At 48.6% G+C, this 21798-nt stretch overlaps 1 protein-coding gene across 1 annotated transcript; it reads right to left on the bottom strand.

Annotated features, from left to right (window-relative positions):
- Positions 1 to 2265: 2265 nt before the first annotated feature.
- PARS2 (prolyl-tRNA synthetase 2, mitochondrial) lies at positions 2266 to 8752 on the bottom strand. The gene is made up of 2 exons (XM_036256637.1): positions 8726 to 8752; positions 2266 to 4162 (listed from the first exon to the last, which is right to left on the bottom strand). Exon 2 carries the CDS (start codon positions 4131 to 4133, stop codon positions 2706 to 2708), a length of 1428 nt encoding a protein of 475 aa, XP_036112530.1. The 5' UTR covers positions 4134 to 4162; positions 8726 to 8752; the 3' UTR covers positions 2266 to 2705.
- Positions 8753 to 21798: the final 13046 nt, after the last annotated feature.

Genomic DNA, 21798 nt, shown 5'->3' with positions numbered 1-21798 from the left:
AGGGGGGTATACAATTTGAATATTTCCATCTTTCCTCTAAGGGGATGGAACCATTCCACAGGCGTTACTTAGTTCTTGTTGGAGGCATTCCCCAGGAAGGCTGTAAAGCATCACATCAAAAAAAGATCCAGGGCTGGACACAAAGTTAACAGCAGCACCTGAGCTCCCACTGGGGGCATTCTAAGCCTGGTATGAGGGAAGTGTTTCCTGAGAGCATACTAAGGTTAAGCATTTCATATAAGGAAGCTCAGCCAACCTCCAGACCACACTGGGAGGTGGGTACCATCATCATGAGGGCATCTTACAGATGAAGAATCTGAAACACAAAGGGCAAGTAGTTTGTCTAAGGCCCTAGAGGTGGATCTAGGATTATGTCACTTCTGATGTTTCGACCAAATTATACTGCCCCTGGCTACTAGAAGAAACACTGGCTTAGTGATCAGGACACCTAGGTTTCAGTCCAATTTGCCCTTGGACAAGTCTCTGCACTCCAGTATTTGTCTACCTTGGAAAGTAGAGGACAGGTACCTATTTGATATTACAAGGCTTTTGTAGCTCCAAGGCTGATCCAGCCAGACCTGTTTCAGTACAGTAAGATCGACTGGGAGTAGCCTCGTTTAGGGGATGCAGCACCTGGCCTGCAATCAGGCCTTTTTCCAGTCAGATGGTATGTGGCAGGTGAATTCCCACCCCAGGCCTCTTTCCCATCTGTGAAGTGAGGGTTGGACAGGCAGACTACAAGTTCTCCCCTCGCTCTGAAGTTCCACGATTCTATACCATCCTCAAATCATTCCATAAGTTGCACATTTATGAAAGTTTAAAATTAATTGGTTTTTTAAAGGGCTTACATTTGGCTAGCCTTCCATACATAAGATTATGGAGCATACATTTAAATATATATGCAACTATTTGCACGAATTCTAATTTCTCATCTATTTTAAGCTAACTTCATTAGACAGACATAATTCAGTTTTAACTGAAATGGCTTTTGCGCAGGCAGAGGCCATGCAGTATGGTGGAGGGCATAGGTGTGGGTCAACGCTTGGATTCTCACTCTGATACTCAAGAGCTGTGCATCCTTGTGTAGGTTGCTCAAACTTCAGGTTTGCTCATTGGTAAACTGAGTAACAGCACCTCCCCTGCACAGTTTCAAGGTCTGAAAACAGTGTATAAAAGGGCCTCACAGCACAGTGGCACATGGCAAGAACCCCAACAAATAAATAACCAGACCATTAAAAGCAGTGAGCACACACAGTCTGATAATGAATACTGAGGTTACTCAAAGAAACGCTCAACTACAAAGTGGGCTCAGGGAAGGCCACTACCTGCACATCAGGAGCTCTCAATGGACTTTGCACATTAGAATCATCCAGTTTTAAAATTGCTGACACCTGGCCACACCCCAGTCAGAACCTCGCTGAGTAAGACCCAGGTGATTCCAACGTGCAGCCCAGGGTAAGCTCCTGCCTCACAATCCAGCCTTTCTAGGTTACTGTCAGAACCCACACCTCCTGGCCTAATGCTGGGCCTGAGCTGTGGTAGGCCTGGGAGTGACTAGGGCTTGCCAAATGCTTTAATTAGGGAACGTGATGGTGTGGGCTTGGGGTGGGTCACTCCAGCAGTAACAAGCTGCTTAAGTTGTGGCGCAGGTGGAACAACTGGTCAAGATAAGAACTGCAGTGAGCTTGGAATCTGCCAAGACCGTGGCCTCCGGGAGCTGACCATCAACTGCAAGACCTTAGTATTCCCCGACGTGGCTCTAGGATCCCACTGCACTGAGGACAAGATCACAGTGGCCCTTGAAGCCTGCTATCCTTGGTATTTGTGGGAAGAAAGTTTAAAACACTTTCCCAGATACCACTTCCTTTCCTTTTGGGACGGAGTGTAGAAATGGTAGAAAAGGAAAGGAAAGACGACTCTCAAGACAAGGTACCATAACACTATTAAGATGTCAGATGTTACCACTGTTTCAAATAAATGTGCAGAGCTTATCCCAATAGTTTGACTTTATTCAATTGCTGCAATATGATCTCAGTGCAGAGCCACTTCAATAGAGTCAGGTTTATTGGGGTCATTAGCTGATTATATCAACTTTCTGTGTGGCTTAGACTAAGGAGGATCAGGGCAACCAGATCTGTCTGTCGTGAACCTCTGGTGGAACCAGCCAGTGACAGACAGCCGTTAAGGACTTTTAGATCTAGTCCCATTTTCTCATGTCTCAGATGGGGAAACTGAGGCCCCAGAAGGAGAGAAGAGTTGTTCAAGTGGAGGGGGGCTGGAGGGCCTGCTGTCCAGACTGCATGCAGCAAGTGACCTGTGGTCAGACTCCGGAGCCGGGAAGGCCTCGGCCACCAGCCACTCCCACCTACACATGGGAACCAGCTGAGAGAAGGGCAGTGACTCGCCTGGGGGCCAAGATGAGAAGTCTGCTCTTTCTTGCCTCCCTACCTCCTCACAGAAGCTTCCACACTGAGATATAAAAGGAATGGCATGTGGCAGCATGGCCAGTCCAGAGAAAGGGACAAAGTTAATGACTTTAAATACAAATAGTTTGAACAAATGACTGCATAAAAATTGGTTTCCCCAACACGTGCTCATCGTCCATGAGCTGCCCTGTTTCTGGAGACCAGCCCCAGAAAGGAGTGTGGGAAAGGCAGCGCTGAATGAACTCCAAGGTGACGACAGGAGGCGGTGGGCTGGGGCATTCAGACAACCTGCACGTGGCTCAGTAACTCCACGACTGCTTCTTCGGTGAGGAAGACCACCTCACTAGTGTTCTGGCACCAAACCTCAAAAAGGGCAGGGTCCTCCAGGGCCCTCTTGCCAGTGATGATCACAAAAGGGTAGCCAAACTTGTTGGCATCTTTCAGTCTGTTTCCAATGGTCAGATGGGTCCTGTCGTCCAGAAGGACCTCCCCACGAAGCTGCGGCACCGCCTCTGCGATGTGGTCGTACAGGGGGCCCGTGAGCTCTGCAGCCGCCTCCTCCTTACTGCCCTTCTTTGGGGGGATGAGGCAGACTTGGTAAGGAGCCAGGAGGCCAGGCCAGCGAATGCAGTCTTCTGTGGAGAGAACCTCAATGGCAGCAGCCAAGATCCGTGTCACACCCAAGCCATAGCATCCCATTTCAGCCAGGGAAGGTTTGCCATGGACATTAATAAACTGGGCATTAAAAACAGAGGAGTACTTGGTGCCCAGGTAGAACGTGTGCCCCACCTCAATGCCTTTGGTTTCGGTCAGTGGGCCCTGGCAAGCAGGGCAGTTCATCTGTGACAAGTCTAGAGTCTCCACATTGGCTGCGAAGCTGCAGCTGGGACAAACAGCAAACCGGTCCTCTCCGATATCCACTGGTAGCTGGAACTCGTGAGACATTGTGCCCCCGATGCTGCCCACGTCTGCCTGGACCTTGACACACTGCAGCCCCAGCCTGTCGAACAGGCGGCTGTAGGCATCGCACACCAGGCTGTAGGTCTGCCGGGCGGCCTCTGGGGAGGAGTCAAAGGTGTACATGTCCTTCATGTAAAACTCTCGGCCACGGAGAAGACCAAAGCGGGGCCTAGGCTCATCCCGAAACTTCCGTGTCACCTGGTATAGTAGGAACGGGAGCTGCTTGTAGGACAGTGTCTTCTGGGAGGCAACCAGGGCTGTAATGGCTTCCTCGTGAGTTGGTCCTAAGCAGTATTCCTTGCTGTGTCTGTCTCTAAGTCTTAGCAGCTCCTTGCCCATCAAGTCCCACCTGTTGGTGGCTCGCCAGAGCTCTGCTGGGCTGAGGCTGGGCATGTTGACCTTCTGCCCACCAATGGCCTGCATCTCCTGGTCTATCACCCGCACCAGCTTCTCCATGGCACGGACAGTGTAAGGCAGAAGGTGGTAACAGCCAGAGCTTGCTGGGTGGATCAGGCCCACCTGCAGCATCAGCCGCTGGCTCTTACAGGTCAGGTCATCAGATTTGCCTTCCAGGGAGAGCACCTGGTCTTCCCGAAGGTTCTGGGGCTGGAACATGCGGGACAGCACCAAGCGCTTCCCTCTCCCTGGGGCACAGTGGGGAAACCTGCGGAGAATATACCCAGAGAGCTGGTGGTTGCAGGTGGCCGGCACGGGCAGAGCTCTGCATCTCGTCAGCAGCCTTTCCATGACACCCGGGCACCGGGAAGCACTTGGGCCTGGAGGAAAATGAATGGTGCAGAAACAAACGTTAACTGTGACTGACACCTTGGAGTAGCCAGCTCAGTCTGGCCACCAACAAACTTCTAAGACAGTGCTGATTCTGCAAATGCAAATCCTTTCATTTAGAATATCCTAGCAGATCCAAGTACTACTTCCCTTACCTCTTCCTGCCATGTAAAAGAAATCAGTATCTCCCCACATGCAAAAGTGTAACAGCATTCTGTGGAGAGACACAGCAGGTGGCGAATGCACAGGCTCTGATGCCAGGCAGCCTCAATTCCAGGAGGGCTGCCTGCCGACGGCACCCTGTGCAACTTGGGATGTGTGTCTTAACCCCTCTGTGCTCAGCTTCTTCATCTGTAAAATGGTAATACAATAGGACCTACCTTATAGGTTCATTGTGGGAATTTAGAAGAGTTATAAAAAGTTAACAGAACAGTGTCTGGCACATTATCTGAGCTCAATCAACGTTTGCTATTGTTATAGAAAACTGGGTTAAAAAAAACAAACAAATAAAAAAGAAAAGGAAAGCAACTATAATCCCTCGGCTCACAGATGACCACAGCTGGGGATCCCTTAACTTTTTTGTCAGCCCTGTCCTTGCCCACCCTCCTTGAATGTCAAATATCTGTGCTCTTCTCTCCTCACATACACACTCCCTGGTTAGGCTGCATGCTAATGGCTCCAGGTCAGCACTACACCCCGTCCGTACCTGTTTCTCCTGTTTCATACCTACCTATCCAACTGCCTCCTGGAGAACACATTGCACTTCACTCAGCACCTCAGAAGGAACTCGGCACCTTGTCCCCAAACCCGCCACTCTGCAATGCTGCCTATCACTCTGAATGACACCACAAGCCACCCTTCGCCCAAACCAGAAACCCGCGTTCATCCATCCCATCGCATGTCACACATACACCAACCCTCTGGCCCTGTCATTCCTACCTCTTCACTTGCTGTTCAATCGGTTCCTTCTCTCCACTTCCACAGCCTCCACCCAGGTCCAGGCCACCATCATCTCACGTGGTTATTCCAACAGCCTCCTCACTGGGCTTCCATCCCCTCCTCCAATCCATTCTCCACGCTGCAGCCACAAGGGACTCTTCTAAAACTTGCAACAGTTTTTCTTCCTTAAAGTCCTCCAACGGCTTCCTGCAACCCTCAGAATCGGGTCTAAGCGTCTGACCTTCATGGTGCCCATGGCCCCATGTGAGCTGGCTGCTGCTCCTCCGGCTTCCTCTCACCATTGCCCTCTCTGTGTTGCAGCTGCAGCATGCTCACTTTTAAACACTGTCCCGCTTGCGTACCCACACTAACCATTCTCCAGGCCTCAGGGATTACCATCACTCTCCCTATGCCCCAAAGACCAGCTTCTCCTGCAGCAGCCCACTCACCCCCACCAAACACCAGTCACTCTTTGGAGTTGCTGCTCAACGAGCTGCCTGTCTTCCCCCAGGCGCTCTGCTCTGTGCAGGCAAGGACTACATCTAACTTGTTCTCCACTGAGCACACAGCAGGGGCTTGCTAGACACTGTCTGACGAATGAGCACATAGGTTTCTCTATTATTTTACCAAATATTCACACATTTCTAATGAGAGTATAAGATTTCATTGATTGACTATATCAGGAATGATTCTCCTACTACTAGAGAGTTGTTGGTTTTCTCCTTTATACATAATCTACAATGAACAGGTTTTATTTTGTTATATATTTGGAAGAGAGTTTTTTGGGAATGAAATTACTGAGTCAAAGGTTATAAACTTCCAAGGTTCTTGATTTATATCGTCAACTTTAGTGAGCACCTCTGATTTTCAGCATATCCCATGGAGCAAAGCTCCCCTGCAGTATGTGAGAAGGGGTTACTGATCCCTCTCAGCACTGGGAAGCTGGAATTCCAATGTGGTTACCTCCAGCTTCCAGCCTCAAGTCCTCCAGCTCGTCACCTCCAACCTCAGGCAGCTTCCTCCATTTCCCCTGTGCGCCATACAGACATTATCATTTCCTATGTAGCCTATGGCCTGAAAAAGGTTGGGAGGCACTGCTACAGTCCTAGTGTGTCTGCCTGATGGGTCCTAGAGGCAAGGAACATGTGGCTGACACGTGACTCCATCACCTGCGGTTCTACCTCAAGCCAGTGGTCCAAGCCAGAAATGCCTTCACCCTTGGCCCCTCCTAAAGCAAATGACTCTGTCTGCAAGATTTCTCTCAAGTCCACCCCCTTTTTTCTCACCCTTACTGCTTCAGCCTTGGGTTAGCAGCAGTGGTTGTAAACCTTCCTAATGCCGCCACCCTTTAATACAGCTCCTCATGTTGAGTGTGGGCGTATCTGCATGTGGGCGGACCCTCCTAGAGACGGATAGAGGAGCGGTGTCTCGGTTCCTAAGACCATCGGAAATATGTGTTTTCCGGTGGTCTTAGGCGGCCCCTGTGAAAGGGTCGTTCGACCCCTAAATGGGTCACGACCCACAGGTTGAGAACCGCTGGGTTAGCTCCTCAATACCATTTGTTACATTACAGTTGACCAGTGGTTCTGATACTTAAGTGAGCATCTGAATCACCTGGAAGGCTTGTTAAACTACTGACAATGAGACCTCACCCCCACAGTTTCTGATTCAGTAGGGCTGGATGTGGGCAGAGACCATGTATTTTTAGCAAGTTCCCAGGTGATGCTGACACTGCTGGTCCAGGGACCACAATGGGAGAACCACTACAAAAACCTAACTGTTCACCCACTCTGATTTAGGCTGTGAACTCCATGCGGGCAGTAACCATGTCTATTTTGTTGGAACATGTCTATTTTGTTATACCTGCAACATCCAGCATTGTGTCAGGATATAGCAGACATTCAATAAATGTCTATCAATGAATAAAGTGAATAATTCTTTATTTCTGTCTGTCCAGTCTCCATATTACAGATATACTGACTTAATCTCTCCTGTTTATAATCCATTAATGCTCCCACCACCACTTTCTCAGATTGGTACCAAACTTCTTCATATTTTGATTCCAACACATGTCTTCCAACTTCTTATCCTACCAGTCCCCTAACATGCCCCAAATTTCTCATCATTCCCAGAATAGGCCAACTTCACCCTGGCAACTCCAATTCGTCAAAATTCACTTATTGCAAGAAGCCTTCTCCAACTCTTCCAAATAGAGATAGTCACTTTCTTCTTTGGGCCCCCACTGCACAAACCTCTTCATAGTAGACTGTACTGGAAAATTTTCAAACATATTTGTGAGCAACTGCTGTGTGTCAGGCATTGGGAGTGAACAATGTTTCATACCCAATTCCTCCATTAAACTGTGAGTTCATGGGGTCTTATGCAATTTTAGATTTCAGGGCCTATGGCAATGTCTAATATTTAGGCTATAATGAATTATGTCTGTTGATCAAATATATTAGTAAATAAAGAGCAAAGTGAAGAGGTGCTAGCTGGATAATTTCAATAACCTTAAGCCTTCTGTCCCCAGCCCCAAATGAGTGCCTGTCCTTAGACCCTTCAGTTTACAACAACAGGAGAATAATTGTATCTTTTTGGTTTTGTTTTTTTTTTAATTTGTTTTTCTTCATTAATTTCAGAGAAAGAGGTAGTGAGAGGGAGAGACAGAAACATAGATGAGAGAGAACATCAAATGGCCGCCTCCTGCATGCCCCCCACTGGGGATCAGGCCCACAACCTAGGCATGTGCCCTGACCAGGAATCGAACCAGCGACCTTCTAGTGTATGGGTCGACGCTCAACCACTGAACCACACCAACCAGGCTGTATCTTCATTTTTCCACAGACAATATTTGAAAGCAATATAGTAACTAATGTGTCTTGCACCACAGACTCTGGTAAAGAGGCTCTGTCATTCAATCCATAACTTCCTTAGAGCACCTACTGTGTCCCTCCAGCACAGGCCCCTTTTAAGGTTCTTTGGCTCACAATGGCCCTGCAATCCAAGCAGGGGAGCTATGCATAAAGTGCTTATAAAAGTGCTTGTATACTTACTAGTGCCATAAAGTGTTTGCTATTATCATTATGCCCAGCTCACAGAGAGGGAGGCTCAGAGACGGGAAGTCATGGTGTCAAGCAACTCGGCATTTGAGCACAGGGCCTCCAATTCCCACTAAGTCTGCATCACGGACCGTGCTGCATAAAACAGCAGTGGAACTCCAAACCTAGTTCTAAGAACTGGCTCGGTCGTCAGCGGTGACTCGGTCAAAGGACTCCACTTTCCGGACCTGTTTTCCCATATGTAAAATGGGAAGATTGGCTCAGCCACCAGGTGATCCCAGAGGGTCTTTCCAGGGCTGACATTTCCAGGGACACTGTGACACTCACAACAACCTGAGGTAGACGGGGAGGAAGTCCTGACCTCAATTTTCCACGGAGGAAACTGTGACCAGGAAAAAAGTATTATTCAAAAGTTTATGTGACACTGCCCGAACCCAAAGACGGGACGCACGTGAGAAGGCGAACAGCAGGGTCCTAGGTATACGCGCCCGAAGCCCTCTCTTAACTCTGCTGCCCCCAGCCCGTTCCTCAGCCCTCGCCGTCACCCACGCTCACCAGGTGCAGCCCCAGACAACGCCGTCTGCAACACCGCCGCGCCGGACAAGCACGCCTGCGCCGGGAGCGGGCGGGAGGGAGGAGGGAGTGCCCTCCCAAGCCCCGCCTCCCGCCTTTATAGCCAATCACAAGCTGCGATGAGGGGACTAGCCCCACCCATCTTATAGACAGCGAATGGTTTTCCGGAAGCTCGGCTAAGGCGAGAGAACTCGGCTCTTCCCAAGATCAAAGATTGGCCCGGACCGCAGTGAGTAAATCACCGTCCCGGAAGTGCTCTCTAGGATATACAGAGGTGTAACTCTATGGTCAAAGCCTTTTTCCCAGGTTTTGAATCTGGTGTTCCCTCCCACTGCCAGGGCCCGCCGCACTCTCGGACGCGGGGAACCGACGGCAAAAGTGTAACCATGACAAAAGTGGGCCGCGTTCTTTAAAATCTACCCTATGATTTTACAGGCTTTCAATTTAAATAAAATTTAAAATGTTAAACAACTGGAAAAAGGCAGCCTTTAAGACACTAAGTTAGTCTTTAACTCAAAATACTTTTTGAGCAGCTACCACTGTTGCAGAAACTGAGAATAGTGAACAAAAACAAACAAAATTCTCTATAGTCAATGTAGCTTACATTCTAGTCGAGAAACAAATACAATGAAACTTAAGGGGAGGCCAAAGGACTCAGTAATCAAGAGAAGTAGCATTTTCACGCAATTAATTTAAAAATTAATGCAAAGTCCATGGTGAACAACTTATCAAAATGTCATGTAAAGACAGGATCTATCAGTCAGATGCTGTTAAATACTATGAAGAAAAATTAATTAGGGAAGGGCATAGGTTGGAGTCAAGTGGTTGCAATTTAAAATAGGATGATCAAGAAAGCCTCATTGAGAGGGTCTCATTTTAGCAAAGACCTGAAGGAGATGAGAGAACTTTGCAGAAATCTGAGGAAACAATGTTCCAGACACTGGGCACAAATGCAGACGTACTGAGGTGGGAGCTTCGTATCGTAGAATGCCACCTAAGTAATAACAGCTATAGTTTATTGAGTGCTTAAAATGTACCAGACCCAATGTAATACACTGGTGATTCTGATAGTGGCTCCAAGAACCTCTTAGCTCACCCAGGATCTGCCAAGAACAACACAGTGTGATCAGAGGTGTAATGGGCGCTGAGAAACCTCCTGTAGGAATGCTGGGAAGGAGGGCTTCACTGAGGAGGTGAGCTTGGAGGTGAGCCTGAAGGATGAATGGGGTTTACCAGGACAAGAATGCCAGTGGGAATGGAGTAGAATGTCCAGGCAGAGGGACCAGGACACTCACAGGCACGGAATCAGGAAATGATGAGCAGGTGTGAGGGAAGCATGGTGTGTGCTAGGGTCTACAGTTTCTTTTCCCACCACTTCTAATACACTCCTGGGCCAAAGCAGTGGTTCTCAACCTTGACTGCACTGGAATCTTCGTATGCACCCAGGCCCAGCCCTGAGATGCTGGTTATTGATCTGGGTGGGCCTGGGCATCAGTACTTTATAGTCCCTCAGATCCTAGTGTGTAGCCAGGTTGGATTTGCTGGCTTCAAGAAAAGGCACTAGACAACCGGTTGGGGGGATAGGGGAGATGGTGGAAACATGCTATCATTTCAGTCTTACAGTTGAAGAAAACACAGCTTGGATGGACCACAACTGCCCTGTGCCCAACCAGCTAGGAGGTCAGACAGCGTAGGCCTGGACCTGAGCTCTTTTTTTTCTTTATTGATTTTTAGAGAGAGAGGAAGGGGGAGGGAGAGAGAGATAGAAACATCGATGAGAGAGAACATTCACTGGCCACCTCCTGCATGACCCCCTCGGGATCAGGTCCACAACCTGGGCATGTGCCCTGACTGAGAATCGAACCGGCGACCTCTTGGTGCATGGGTTGACACTTAACTGCTGAGCCACAGTGACCGGGCTGGACCTGAGCTCTATTGATTTAAGAGTGTGGCTCAGCCTCTGTGGCCCAGCACTGTGGCTGAGGCTTTTTCCCCAAGGAGTGCAGTCCCAAAGGTTTTACTGAGGCAATATTCCTTATACTTCCTCCTTGGAGGCAGGAGATGAATAACCTTTAGTATATTTCGGGATCCAAAGTAGACTTATAGTTCTCCCTACTCCCCGTGCACATTATTACATCCTTTCTAATCCTGAAAAAACCAGCATCCATCCTCTGCACCCTGAGGTGTTAATTATTTCTCAATGAGCAGTTCCCAGGCTGTAGAGCATAGTGGTGTGGAGCGGCCTAATGACTTGCTGTGTTTATACACCCCACATCTTCAGAGCACTTTACCAATGGTAACTAATTAATGCTCACGACCCCCTTGGGAGGGAGGCTGAGAACTGCTGCATTTTACTTCAAGTTTGCAGGAGGCTCTATAGCCTGGAGCTGCAGAGCCTGCTCAAGCCAGCCATGGTCAGAGTAAATTTATTCCCCACTGAGGAAGTCCAGGGTGGTGGAGACCCAGAATGCAGCCCTATCATTGCTTGCAACTTCTTGTCTAACATGTAATCAATCAGTTGATCAGTCATTTACTGGGTGCCTTGATTTATAGAGTTCACTCATAGTTACAACTCTACAAGTTCCCTAAGACAGGAAAAAAGAAAAAATCCCACAGAACAAATTATTCATTGTCATTTTAAAACAAAAGAAAAGGACCCTACACTTGCCTTGGTGCTCCCCAGCCCAGGGGACACACCATGCACTTAATGGTTTCCCTTGGCCCCTGATCAGGCTGGGATCCCCCGGGACAGGCACAGGTTTTGCTCTTTTCTGTACCTGGAACACAGAGCCTGGCCCAGATGTGGGATTACCAAAGTGTTTTGCTTTTTGTTTGTCGTTTTAGTAGATCAATCAATAAATGAATGGATGGTTTGTCTCTGCCTTAGACTGGAGCTCTTCTGAGGACACCCTGAGTCATTCCTGCATGCAGAGCCCATGCTGGCCACAGAGAGGAGCTCCCAGTGTGTGTGGACAAGTGAAGGCAGAGTTAATGGTAAACTCCCTGACCTCATTGCTCATAACCTCCTGGAGAGAGGTTGCCTCTCAAAATGGTAGTCCCAACAGCCTGAGGTAGGAAGCTGTGAAGAGGGGAAAGCAAGATGCTGAGGCAGCAGCACTGCAAGGATGGGGGTGGTGGGATCAAGGAGGGCTTCTAGGAGGAGGGGAATTGGACTAGGAGCCTCCTAGGCTGAAAAGGGGAGATAGAAAGACATTCTAGTCAGGGGGCAGTAAGTCAGAACTGGCTGTAAGTAAGAAGGCTTCAAGATTGTTCTGACCGGAGCACAAGAACACTCAGATATGGAGAAAGCACCACAGGAGGGCAGTTATGCCAGTATGACAGGGCCTGCTGGACCAGGCTGCAGGTTTCTCTTCATCTTTGAGGCCAGTGAAACTTTTTCTGTGAAGAATGATACTCCGCTCGCCACCAACGCACACACATCCGCTGTGAGGCTTAACCCACAACGTTAAGATGGCCACCTCCTCTGCTGGGGTCACCGGCCAATGTGAGAAGCAGGCCTGTGGGCAGTGGAAGGGTTTTACACCATGGAAGAACATGGTCAACTGTGTTTCATTGCCTGGGTGTGAGCTCAGATGGGAGGAAGAGGACAAGGAGACAGTCCCCATGGGAGACGCCCAGACCATGCAGTGTGCAGGAGAGGAGCGGACAGACTCCAGAGAGCCACTGGGACAGTCCATCTGATGGACTTCTGAGCCCACCCCCACTTCGTTAGCTCAACCAGGCCAAGACAGGCCAAGACAGACTGGACTGGAGGTGGGAGGGTGGCCTTGAACTAGAATCCTGCCCAGCCACTTCCTAGCTATGTAACCTTGGGCCAGTTACTTCATCGTTCCTTCATAAGTAAAACAGAAACCTTAATAGACCACATAGGGTCTGAGGAGTCAGTGGAAGATGTAATTGAAAGTATCTTGCCCATCCCTCAATCCATTCTGATTCTGGGGACCACGTGACTCCCCTAGCCCACCGTAAGTGTCACCATCAGAGTAGTTGTTGCACCACCCCTTCGGGATAGAAATCAAGAGAGGAGGTGAAACAGATTCAAAAGAGAAGAGGTTTACTAAAAACTGGGAGAGAGAGGGTGCTTGAGGCATCAAGGGAGCGCACACTGACAGAGTATGGCTCCCCGGACCGCTCCTGGGTCTGACTTATAAAGCGCTGGGTTTCTTTGCTCAGGCTCAGAGCGGATCTCTGTTCTCCAGGTTCCCGCCGTGGGCTGGCATCGACTGGCACAGGTTCAGACACATTGGTTTGGGGAGTACCCAAAGGGAAACCTTCATCTTATCTAGAAGAGGCTCAAGAAGTAACTGGAGGACATTCCCATCCATATAAGAGAGGCTCAGCCTGTCTCATAAGGAGACAATTAACATTTTGCCGCTGCTTCCGGTTCCAAATGACTCCCCACTCTGTCACTGTGTGGGACGCCAATCCCCTTCTGTTTTCAGGGGCCTCTTCTTGGACCCAGAGAGCGCCACTTGTTCATTGGTTCAATGCCTAAGTTTAAGTTGATTGGAGACCAGAAGGGGACTGGAGAGGTAGGCCTGTTCTTTATCAAGATTCCTTGGAATTAAAGTGTGGCCACCGATTATCATCATCATCATGATCATTGTTCACATTTACAGAGCCCTTGCTATGTGCTAGGGACAATATGAATTATATTCATGTCCAGTTAAATCCCTACAACAACCCCATGAGGTATAAATATCACTCGTATGTTCATATTACAGACAAGGCAACCAAGGCTTGGAAAGGTTGGCTGACTTGTCTGTGGTCAACACCACTAGTAAAAGGGGGAGAAAAAATTCATCTCCAAGTCTGTTTGCTGCACAGCCTGATCGCTGCACTCACAGCCTCCGACGGCAGCTTGCTTGTATAAAACATATGTTGACCCACACAGTCTTTCTGGTTGGGTCCCCTCTGTCTGCAAGCCTGATCTTTACAACGGCACCCTCTTCAGTAAGCATTTCTCGAAGTCCTCACAGGCAAGGACTCCACTCTCCTCAGAATTTTGTCTGAGTTTCTCATCTGGCCTATGCGCTTTGTGGCAGCTGAGTGTGTGCATTCAATAGGACAAACAGATCTGAGTGAAAATCCCTGCTTTGCCACCTACTTACTCTGTGTCTGTGGGTGAGATACTCGGCCTCACTGAGGCTCAGATGCTGCATCTGTAAAATAGGAGTGACATCTACCCCATCGAGTTATGAGGAAGATGCCAGGAGCTGGCCCATGTAAAGGGCTCAGCACAGTGCCTGGCACACAGTGGGTCATGTAGGACACACAGAAAGTTCTCCACCCCCACAGACTGTGAGCTCTCAGAGGGGAGGACCCATGTCCTCTTCATCTCTAGCTCTGCCGTAATAAATATGTTTACTATGTAAAAAGAGTTTGCACATAGTAAATCTCAAGACCTTTTTTTTTTTTTTATCCTCACCCGAGGATATTTTTCCATTTTTTGTACAGATAGAGTGGGAGGGAGAGAGAGGAAGGGAGAGAGAGAGAGAAACATCGATGCGAAGGGACACATCGAGTGGCTGCCACCCGCATGACCAACCAGGGCCGGGGACAAACTGCAACCGAAGTACGTGCCCTTAGCGGGAACCGAACCCGGGTCTCTCCGGACCACAGGCCGACGCTCTAACCGCTGAGCCAAACTGGCCAGGGCTCAAGACCTTTTTAAAAGCGGAATTAATGGCTTTTTATTTATTCCCTCAATTTTTAAGAATGATCTGTTAAAAATGCAACCAAAAAAAAACAAAAAACCTCAGCAACAGTTAATCCAGCGACAAACAACAACTTTTCGAGCATCTGCTCTGGGTTAGCTCTGCAGAGCACTGGACACAACCAGGAGCAGTCTAAGGCAGCACCTAGGAGCCCCAGGACAGAGGACATGATTAAATGTCTGTGGGTTCCGGGTGTGACTTCAGCAGTCTATCTGGGCACTGTATCTGGAAGGATGATGGAAATTAAGTTAGTCTCAGGATGCCTTTGCCTTTTCTCTTCGGTGCAGGATTTGGATGAGTTGTGAGTGGCATTCATACTTCCAAAGCTGGTGGCTTAGAGGGAGGAATATGACATTTGGATCTAGACAGACCTGAATTTGCTTTCCAGCTCCAGCACTTACTGGCTGTGTGACTTGGGGCAAGGGACTTGACCTTTCTGGTCTTTGGCCATGCTACCGTGAGGTCAGTAACCTCCTTGAAATGCTGTGAAGAGCAAGTAAACATTACAAAACAGCTTCACAAACTGAAAGTTCTGTATAAATATTAGAAATATATTCAGATCGTTCTTTTGTAAGATTAAGTGTGTAATGAGATGATGGCTTTTAAGTAATTAAATGAGCTTATGTATATAAAGCACTTGTAGGGTGCCTGGTACTCAGAGCTCAACATAAGATTAACTGTGTTAATTCTCCAGTAGGGCTCTTGCATCTGCCGTTCCTCTATCCGGTGGCTCTTTCAAGCCACATCCACGTGGCTCACTCCTTCACCTACTGCATGTCTCTGCGCCAGTGTCGCTTTCACAGTCAGGACTTCCTGACACCAATTTTTCACAGCGATCCCCACTCCTACTTGCCCTCACCCCCAGCCTTCCTGATACTCACTACCTGCTTCATTTTTATTCATAGCATTAATCACCATTTAACATCCTAAATATCTTACCTAGTTTTTGGTTTATTTGTGTTACCTCTCTGTAGAATGCAAGCTCTGTCCATGAGGGTAGGATTTTGTTTGCTTTGCTCATTGCAGCATCCCTGGTGCACAGACCAAGGGCATCAAACTTTTCTATAAAGAGCCAGACAGTCAATATCTTATGCTTTGCAGGACATAGGATCTCTGTCACAACTGCTCAACTCTGTTGTTATAGCCTGAAAGCAGCCATAGAAGTATGTCAACAAATGAGCATGACTGCATTCCAATAAAACTTTATTTACAAAAACAAGTGGCAGGCTGTATTAGGCATGTGAGTCATAGTTTGCCAACCCCTGGCTTAGATCATTGCCTGCCACGTTGTAAATGCTAAATAAATACTTGTTGAATAAATTAATTAGTGAACAAATGGATGAATGAGCACCAGATACCAGGTACAGTGCCTTGTGCACAGCTGGTACTCAATAAATACATGTTCCTTTCTATTTTATATTCGTCAAGGGAACTCAAGAAGAGTCTGAAGGCTCTGCTAGAAATAAATGATAAAGACTCATTCAAGGGTCTTAGAATTTGTAAACTATAATCACAGCTAGGTTAAAAACCCAGAAGTGTTCTGAAGAAGAAAGAAAAGTTGAGTTCTGTAGTAAAAAGTACATTCTTGAGAATTATCTGTCCTGCCTTCTTAGCCTTAAGGTTGGTCCAGAGTGGTTATCAGTCAGATGCCAGGTGTCCGGATAATGGATGTCAGGTGGTCTGGGTACCTGAGTCCTTCAGGGAGTAATTAGAAGTTTACCTGGAGGTTTGGTGTATGCCCAGATGTATACCTGGGCATTGACACAGGGCTGGGGAGTGCAGAAAGTTTAAGTTCCCAGGCTAGTTAGAACAAGAACAGGATCGTTTCCTCATGCATGAAACTTCATAATGTTAACAATTTTAGCAGCTTGGTTAAATGACTCAATTTTATATATTTCCTATCTTCACTCTTTCCTCATGCTTAATAAATACAACATGATCGACCATGTATTAGAGGTACAGGGAAAATTCCAAGGGAATGTTGAGGTGGTGGAGTCCTCCTTGGGATAAAGGAGGACTTCAAGGGTGTTTAAAGCTGGGGTGTCCCAGAAGCAGACCCCGGATCAAGGATTCTAGGGCAAGCAGTTTATCTGGGAGGTGATCCCAGGAAACACCGATAGAGGAGTGGGGAAATGATACGGGGAGTCAGGGAATGAATCCAGGGTGTGATAATGAACAAGCAGGATACTGCTGTGGGCAACCGGCCTCAATCCCAATGGGACCTCAGGGAGAATGTGGAATTTGCCTCAGAATGATCCTATCTCCCCCGGCCCCCATGAGGCTGGGCGATTCTCCAATTTCCATCCCCCATTAGTGGAAGGCAGCTCTCAGGGGCATCAACGACCCAGTGCTTCCAGTCGGGTGGAGAGTGGCAGGTGTTTGCAGCAGGATGACTTCAGCAGGTACCTGGTAGGTGAGGGGAGAGGGGACGTGGGCAGGCACTAGAGTGATACTTGAGCTGCCCTCACAGGGTAAACTGCCATCTCGTTTAAGATACTGTCTTTGGGTCTTTGGTGAAGGCTGAGCCTAATCCTAACTGGGGCAGCTGCTATTAGCTGTCTCAGCAGACAGAACATTTTCTGTCCCTGCACTAAGTTGGAAAACTCTCTGGGAAGGACTCTGATTGGCCCAACTTGGGTCACGTGTCAGCTCCTGTGGTCCGGCAGGGGCTGTTGTGATGGGCAGCTCTCCCCTTCCAAGCAGAGTGGGGAAGGAACAATTCCTAGCCCTGGAGAAGAGGAGTGCGAGTCCCCGCAGGGAGGGCTCCGGGCAGATGAAACAATAGATCTCCACCATAAATGAGAGGTTCTTTTGTTTGTTTCTTTTACTTGGTAGATAACAAATAAACTCACACAGGAGCTGCAGTTTAATGGAACAATTTACCTGCCCAAATTGAACAAGCCCCGCCACAGAGCTATTGCTGGGTTTGGAAACATAAACATGACAAATACATTCAGATTTTTAAAGTGTTCAGCAACATCTGTGATGGAAGACAAAGTAATCTAAACCCCAAGTAAGTTAAAAAGCTACTCATTGGTACCCTTTCGCCTGCTTGCCATTCAAGGCAGTGTGGAGGGACTGCGGGCAAGCTATTGAACCTCTCCAAGCCTCAGTTTCCGCATCTGTAAAATGGAGATAACGCTGAAAACACAGCTTATGGGCTTATGAGGGTTAAGTGAGGTAAGGCGTGTGACTGGCCCATGGCAACTTCTCAGTAAATTATTGTGGTGATGATGACCATGAAGATGATTTTCTTTGCCCTCCCGGGGGAAACTCCCTGCTTAGTCGAGTTGTTCCTTTGTGGCCACCTAGAGGCCAGATGTAGCTTTTCCGCAGCTCCACCGTGTTTGCTCACGGGGCTGGCCAAGAACTCCCCTTCTCATCACGATTAGAGAGGTCGTATCCCTCGCAGGCCTGGGAGGCAGGAAAGGTTCTCCAGCAGGTGGAATAGGGTGAGCAGAGGCAGAAGCGGAAGCGAGGGCAAGTAGAGCCTACGCAGCCTGAGTGGCTGCCGGTGGGACGGAGCAGGGGGACCACAAGGGAGCTGGCTGTGTCCTACCCCATCCGCACGCCTTGCCAGTGACTTCAGCCCCACGGAGCCAGGGAGGGCTTCTCACTGGAAGCGTGCCCGCCATGCTGGGGATCTCTTTCCATCTGCTCATTTTACTGCTGAGTTGTAAAGCGATAAATGTCATTATCCTCCCCTTCCTTAAACAAGAAAAAAGTTAACAGCCTGAGAAAAGGAGATATTTCACTTCATTTGGCATCCAGCCACCCTCATGCACACAGGGTGCTGCTCCCTGGGGGCCTGATTAGGGACGGGAGAGCCCTGATCTGTCTGCTTTCAGCTGCCAGCACCCGCTCTGTGCGGGAGCCAGGCTGGGCGCCGGGCGCCGGAACCTGGGTCAGAGCTCGGCCTGGCCGTTGGCAGAGTAGCCAGCCACCTTCTGAACAACTCGAACAGTGTGTCGGGTGCCAGAACAGACAGAGAGAATAGGGCCAGAGGAAAGGAATTTGTTCAAGTTCACCATGCTTATTAGGGTCTGTTCTGTGTGGCCCTAGAAGCTGAACTTGAATCAGAACTACAGAAAAGAGGATTTCAACTCAATAGAAGGACAAACTCAAAAGATAGACCAGTTTGAAAAATGAATTAATTCCTTCAAGAGGTAGTAAGCTGCCTGTCTGCCAGAGGTGTGCAAGGGGTTTGGACGCTCCTTTAGAACAATCACTATTGACAGGAGTCCTGCTTTAGATGGAGAGGCTGGAAGAGGTGATGACTAAGGTTCTTTTCAACTCTGAGATTCTGGAAACTTACAACTGAAAAGTCTCACTGGCTTTCCTTCCACGCCTGGCTCACACTGGCTCGACAGGAGCCGTAGCTGCCTGGTGGTGGCCGAGACGCACAGGAAGGAGTGGGCAGGCGGCACGAGGTGTGATTTATCTTCATTACTCCGATTATGGGGTCATTAAGGCTTTTACTCTGCAGTGCTCCCCTAAGGACCTCCTGCTGCTTTCGGCTGTGTAACAGACAGTTGTTCTCCCAGCTGCCCAGTGGGCAGGGGTGTTCTGCACGGCTCAAAACTGTAATTAAATAAAGATCAGCCACCCACTAGCCTCCCCAACCAGCCAGAGCCGCAGTCCTGGGGGACTGTGAGATCTGGCCTCATCAGTGGCTTGCTGGAGAGGGGTGGCCAAGGACTAGGTCCCAAGCCCAGGGACAGCCATCCTCTCCTCCCCACTGGGCTGAGGAAAGGCCACTTGTACAAGATGCACGTGACTGGTGTGAAGGGGGAGGGTAGCCGGCTCTGCCAGCTGAAACCTTAGTTTCCCATTAGTCTCCACAAGCCGCCAGTGCAGCCCATAAGGCCATGCATAACCTGCTGTGCAGGGTCTAGCCTGGGAGCTCCCTGAAGGTAAGGGCGGGTCTATTTTGTTCTCCACTGGAGCCCCAGAGCTTGGCACGATGCTTGGCACTTGACCAGTGCTCGGTAAGTACTTACTAGCTGTGTGAAGGAATGGAAGGCCTGTTGTCCTCTTAGACTTAACAGAAGTAAACTTGGCAAAGGAGGCAGCCCTGAAAGGGCAGAGAACATTGGTCCACGTCTGGAAGTGGGGTTCCAGTTTAAATCTGTCATCAGTTCATGGCTTGACTTTGGTCAGGTCCCTGCTCTCTTGTCTCAGTTTCCCAATTGCAGAATTGGAGAATTGGCCTAAGGCTGGAGAGGAGGAAAGGAAACCCACACTTTCTGGCTGAGTTCTGGGCCTCACAGGTCCTTAGGCTGCAGACCTGGCCCGACCTCAGCACTGTAGACCTGGTCACCTGTTTGCGACTGAGGTAGACACATCCCTGCTGTCAGTTTACTCAACTCCACAGCCCAAACCGAACCTGTCTCGTGTGCCAAGCTCAGCGCAGAGGCTGGCTCAGTTATAGTTCCTGCTGCAAAAAATCCAGAGTTGGGGCAGGGGTGGGCAATAGGCCTGTTGACACAGTTGTGACCCAAGGAGAAGGAGTCAATGCAGCGCAGTGGAACACAATGCCCTGAGAGCTCTCCATGCATAAAAGGGAGTGATTAATGAGAGCTGGGAGGAGTTGGTAAGACTTCCTGAAGGAGGCACCTTTGAGCCTAGCACTTGGGATAGAAATACAGGAAAAAAAGCCAGTGGAGGAATAGGATGTACAGTCACAGAAGAAAAGCAGTTTGGGAACAGAGAGACTAGTGCGCTGGGGGAAGGGATGGGGCAAAGGGACAGTTCGAGTTGGTGATCACAGACCCAACTCTAGACCACAGATGGACTCTCCTAAGAAGACCTGTGTTCCAGGAGGCAGTACAGAACTGGGCAGGTCTGGTCCAAATTCTGGCTCTTTCCATACTTACCCAAGACCATTGTCAGTATCTGAGTGTCCTCATCTGTAAAACTAGGATAGAATGCTACTCCCCAGGGCTGTTGGATTACACGTATAATGGGTCTAGGATCTGTCCTGGAAATGGGATTTCCTATCTTTTTTTTGGCATTTGGTCAATATGCAGATACCCTAAGAGAAGCTCCAGTAGGTGTTTGTTAGTCATTAGTAATGTGAATGAGAAGATCAGAAAGAAAGTTTATTGGAAAGGTTCGACAGGAGGAGACAATGGAGGGGGAAATGCATTACCTGGGAGACAGGAAAAGCAAGGAAGGAAACAAACTGGGAAGCCTGGGGAAGCAGACAAACTTCACCAACTTCCCAATTGTGCCAGCAAACCACCGTGAATTCAGTTTGTTTGTTTGAGGAAGCAGGAGAAGAAAAAGATGGTTTCCCATCATGGGTGGAGAAGGGATGGGGGAGGAGTAGACCGGGCTGTGTGTGCTGTCAAGTTATCTCCTGGACTCTGTTACAATGGAGGTGAGAGGAAGGAAGGAGGTAGAGACTGTCACTACCCAAAGTGGTGAGCAAAGATGAGCCATGAGATGAAATTTGGGGGCCTTAGGGTGACCTCACTGTCCAGATTTCACAGGTACCTAGAACACTATCATTTGTGTTAGAGCTTTATCCCAATGGATATTAGTGACCCATGTGACAGGTGACATATAAACATGTAACGCATTAGTGTTAATAAGTATATTTGTATTTTTCCAAACCTGAAACATGCTGACAGCAAGTCTGAGGTACAAAGGAGGGGAGGCTAGGAAGTGTTATCTTGGGTAGGCCACTTCCCGTGGAGGGTTCCCAGTCTTCCCATCTGCACAATGAGAGGTTTGGAGTATGTAATCTCTAAGGACTACACCTCTCAGTCTGTTCTCCATCTGTTACTGGAGACACTAGAAGCAATGTAGGGGTGCTGGCCTATCCCTGGTTACTATCTGAGGATCAGAGATATGAACGAAGCAGTGAGTATACCTCTTTAAAGAAAGGAACACATTGCAAAACAAATCACAAATCATTATGGGGTCTTGCTGTTGCAGTTATGTACAACTAGCTTTCCTGGAGTCTGGCAAGAACATAATCTGGAATTTTAGGTTAAGTAGTTCTTGTAGGTAGGGCCACAAAAATCCAGTTTGGCCATTCTAAGATTTGGTGGCTAAGTCTTTGGCAATAAAATTCCACATCTAAGATTCCATGTCTATGATTCCAAGAGGTAAAATTCCAAGAAACTCTTCATTCTCTTGTGGAAGGTCCAAGACTAGGGGCAGGTGGCATTTCCTGATGCGTGGGCTCCTAGGTTCCCAGAACCGGGAAGTCAAGCAAAGGTTCTATTGATGGGCTTTATTCCTTGTCTGGGAGCGTTGCAGACCACGCTGAGCAAGGATGAGGCCGGCTGGAAGACTGCCAGCCAAGTA

This window comes from Molossus molossus, unplaced genomic scaffold, assembly GCF_014108415.1.
Source record: "Molossus molossus isolate mMolMol1 unplaced genomic scaffold, mMolMol1.p scaffold_m16_p_12, whole genome shotgun sequence".
Lineage (NCBI taxonomy): Eukaryota > Metazoa > Chordata > Mammalia > Chiroptera > Molossidae > Molossus > Molossus molossus.
The sequence above is the reverse complement of the archived record's forward strand: the minus strand, read 5'-3'. Positions and strand labels throughout refer to the sequence as shown.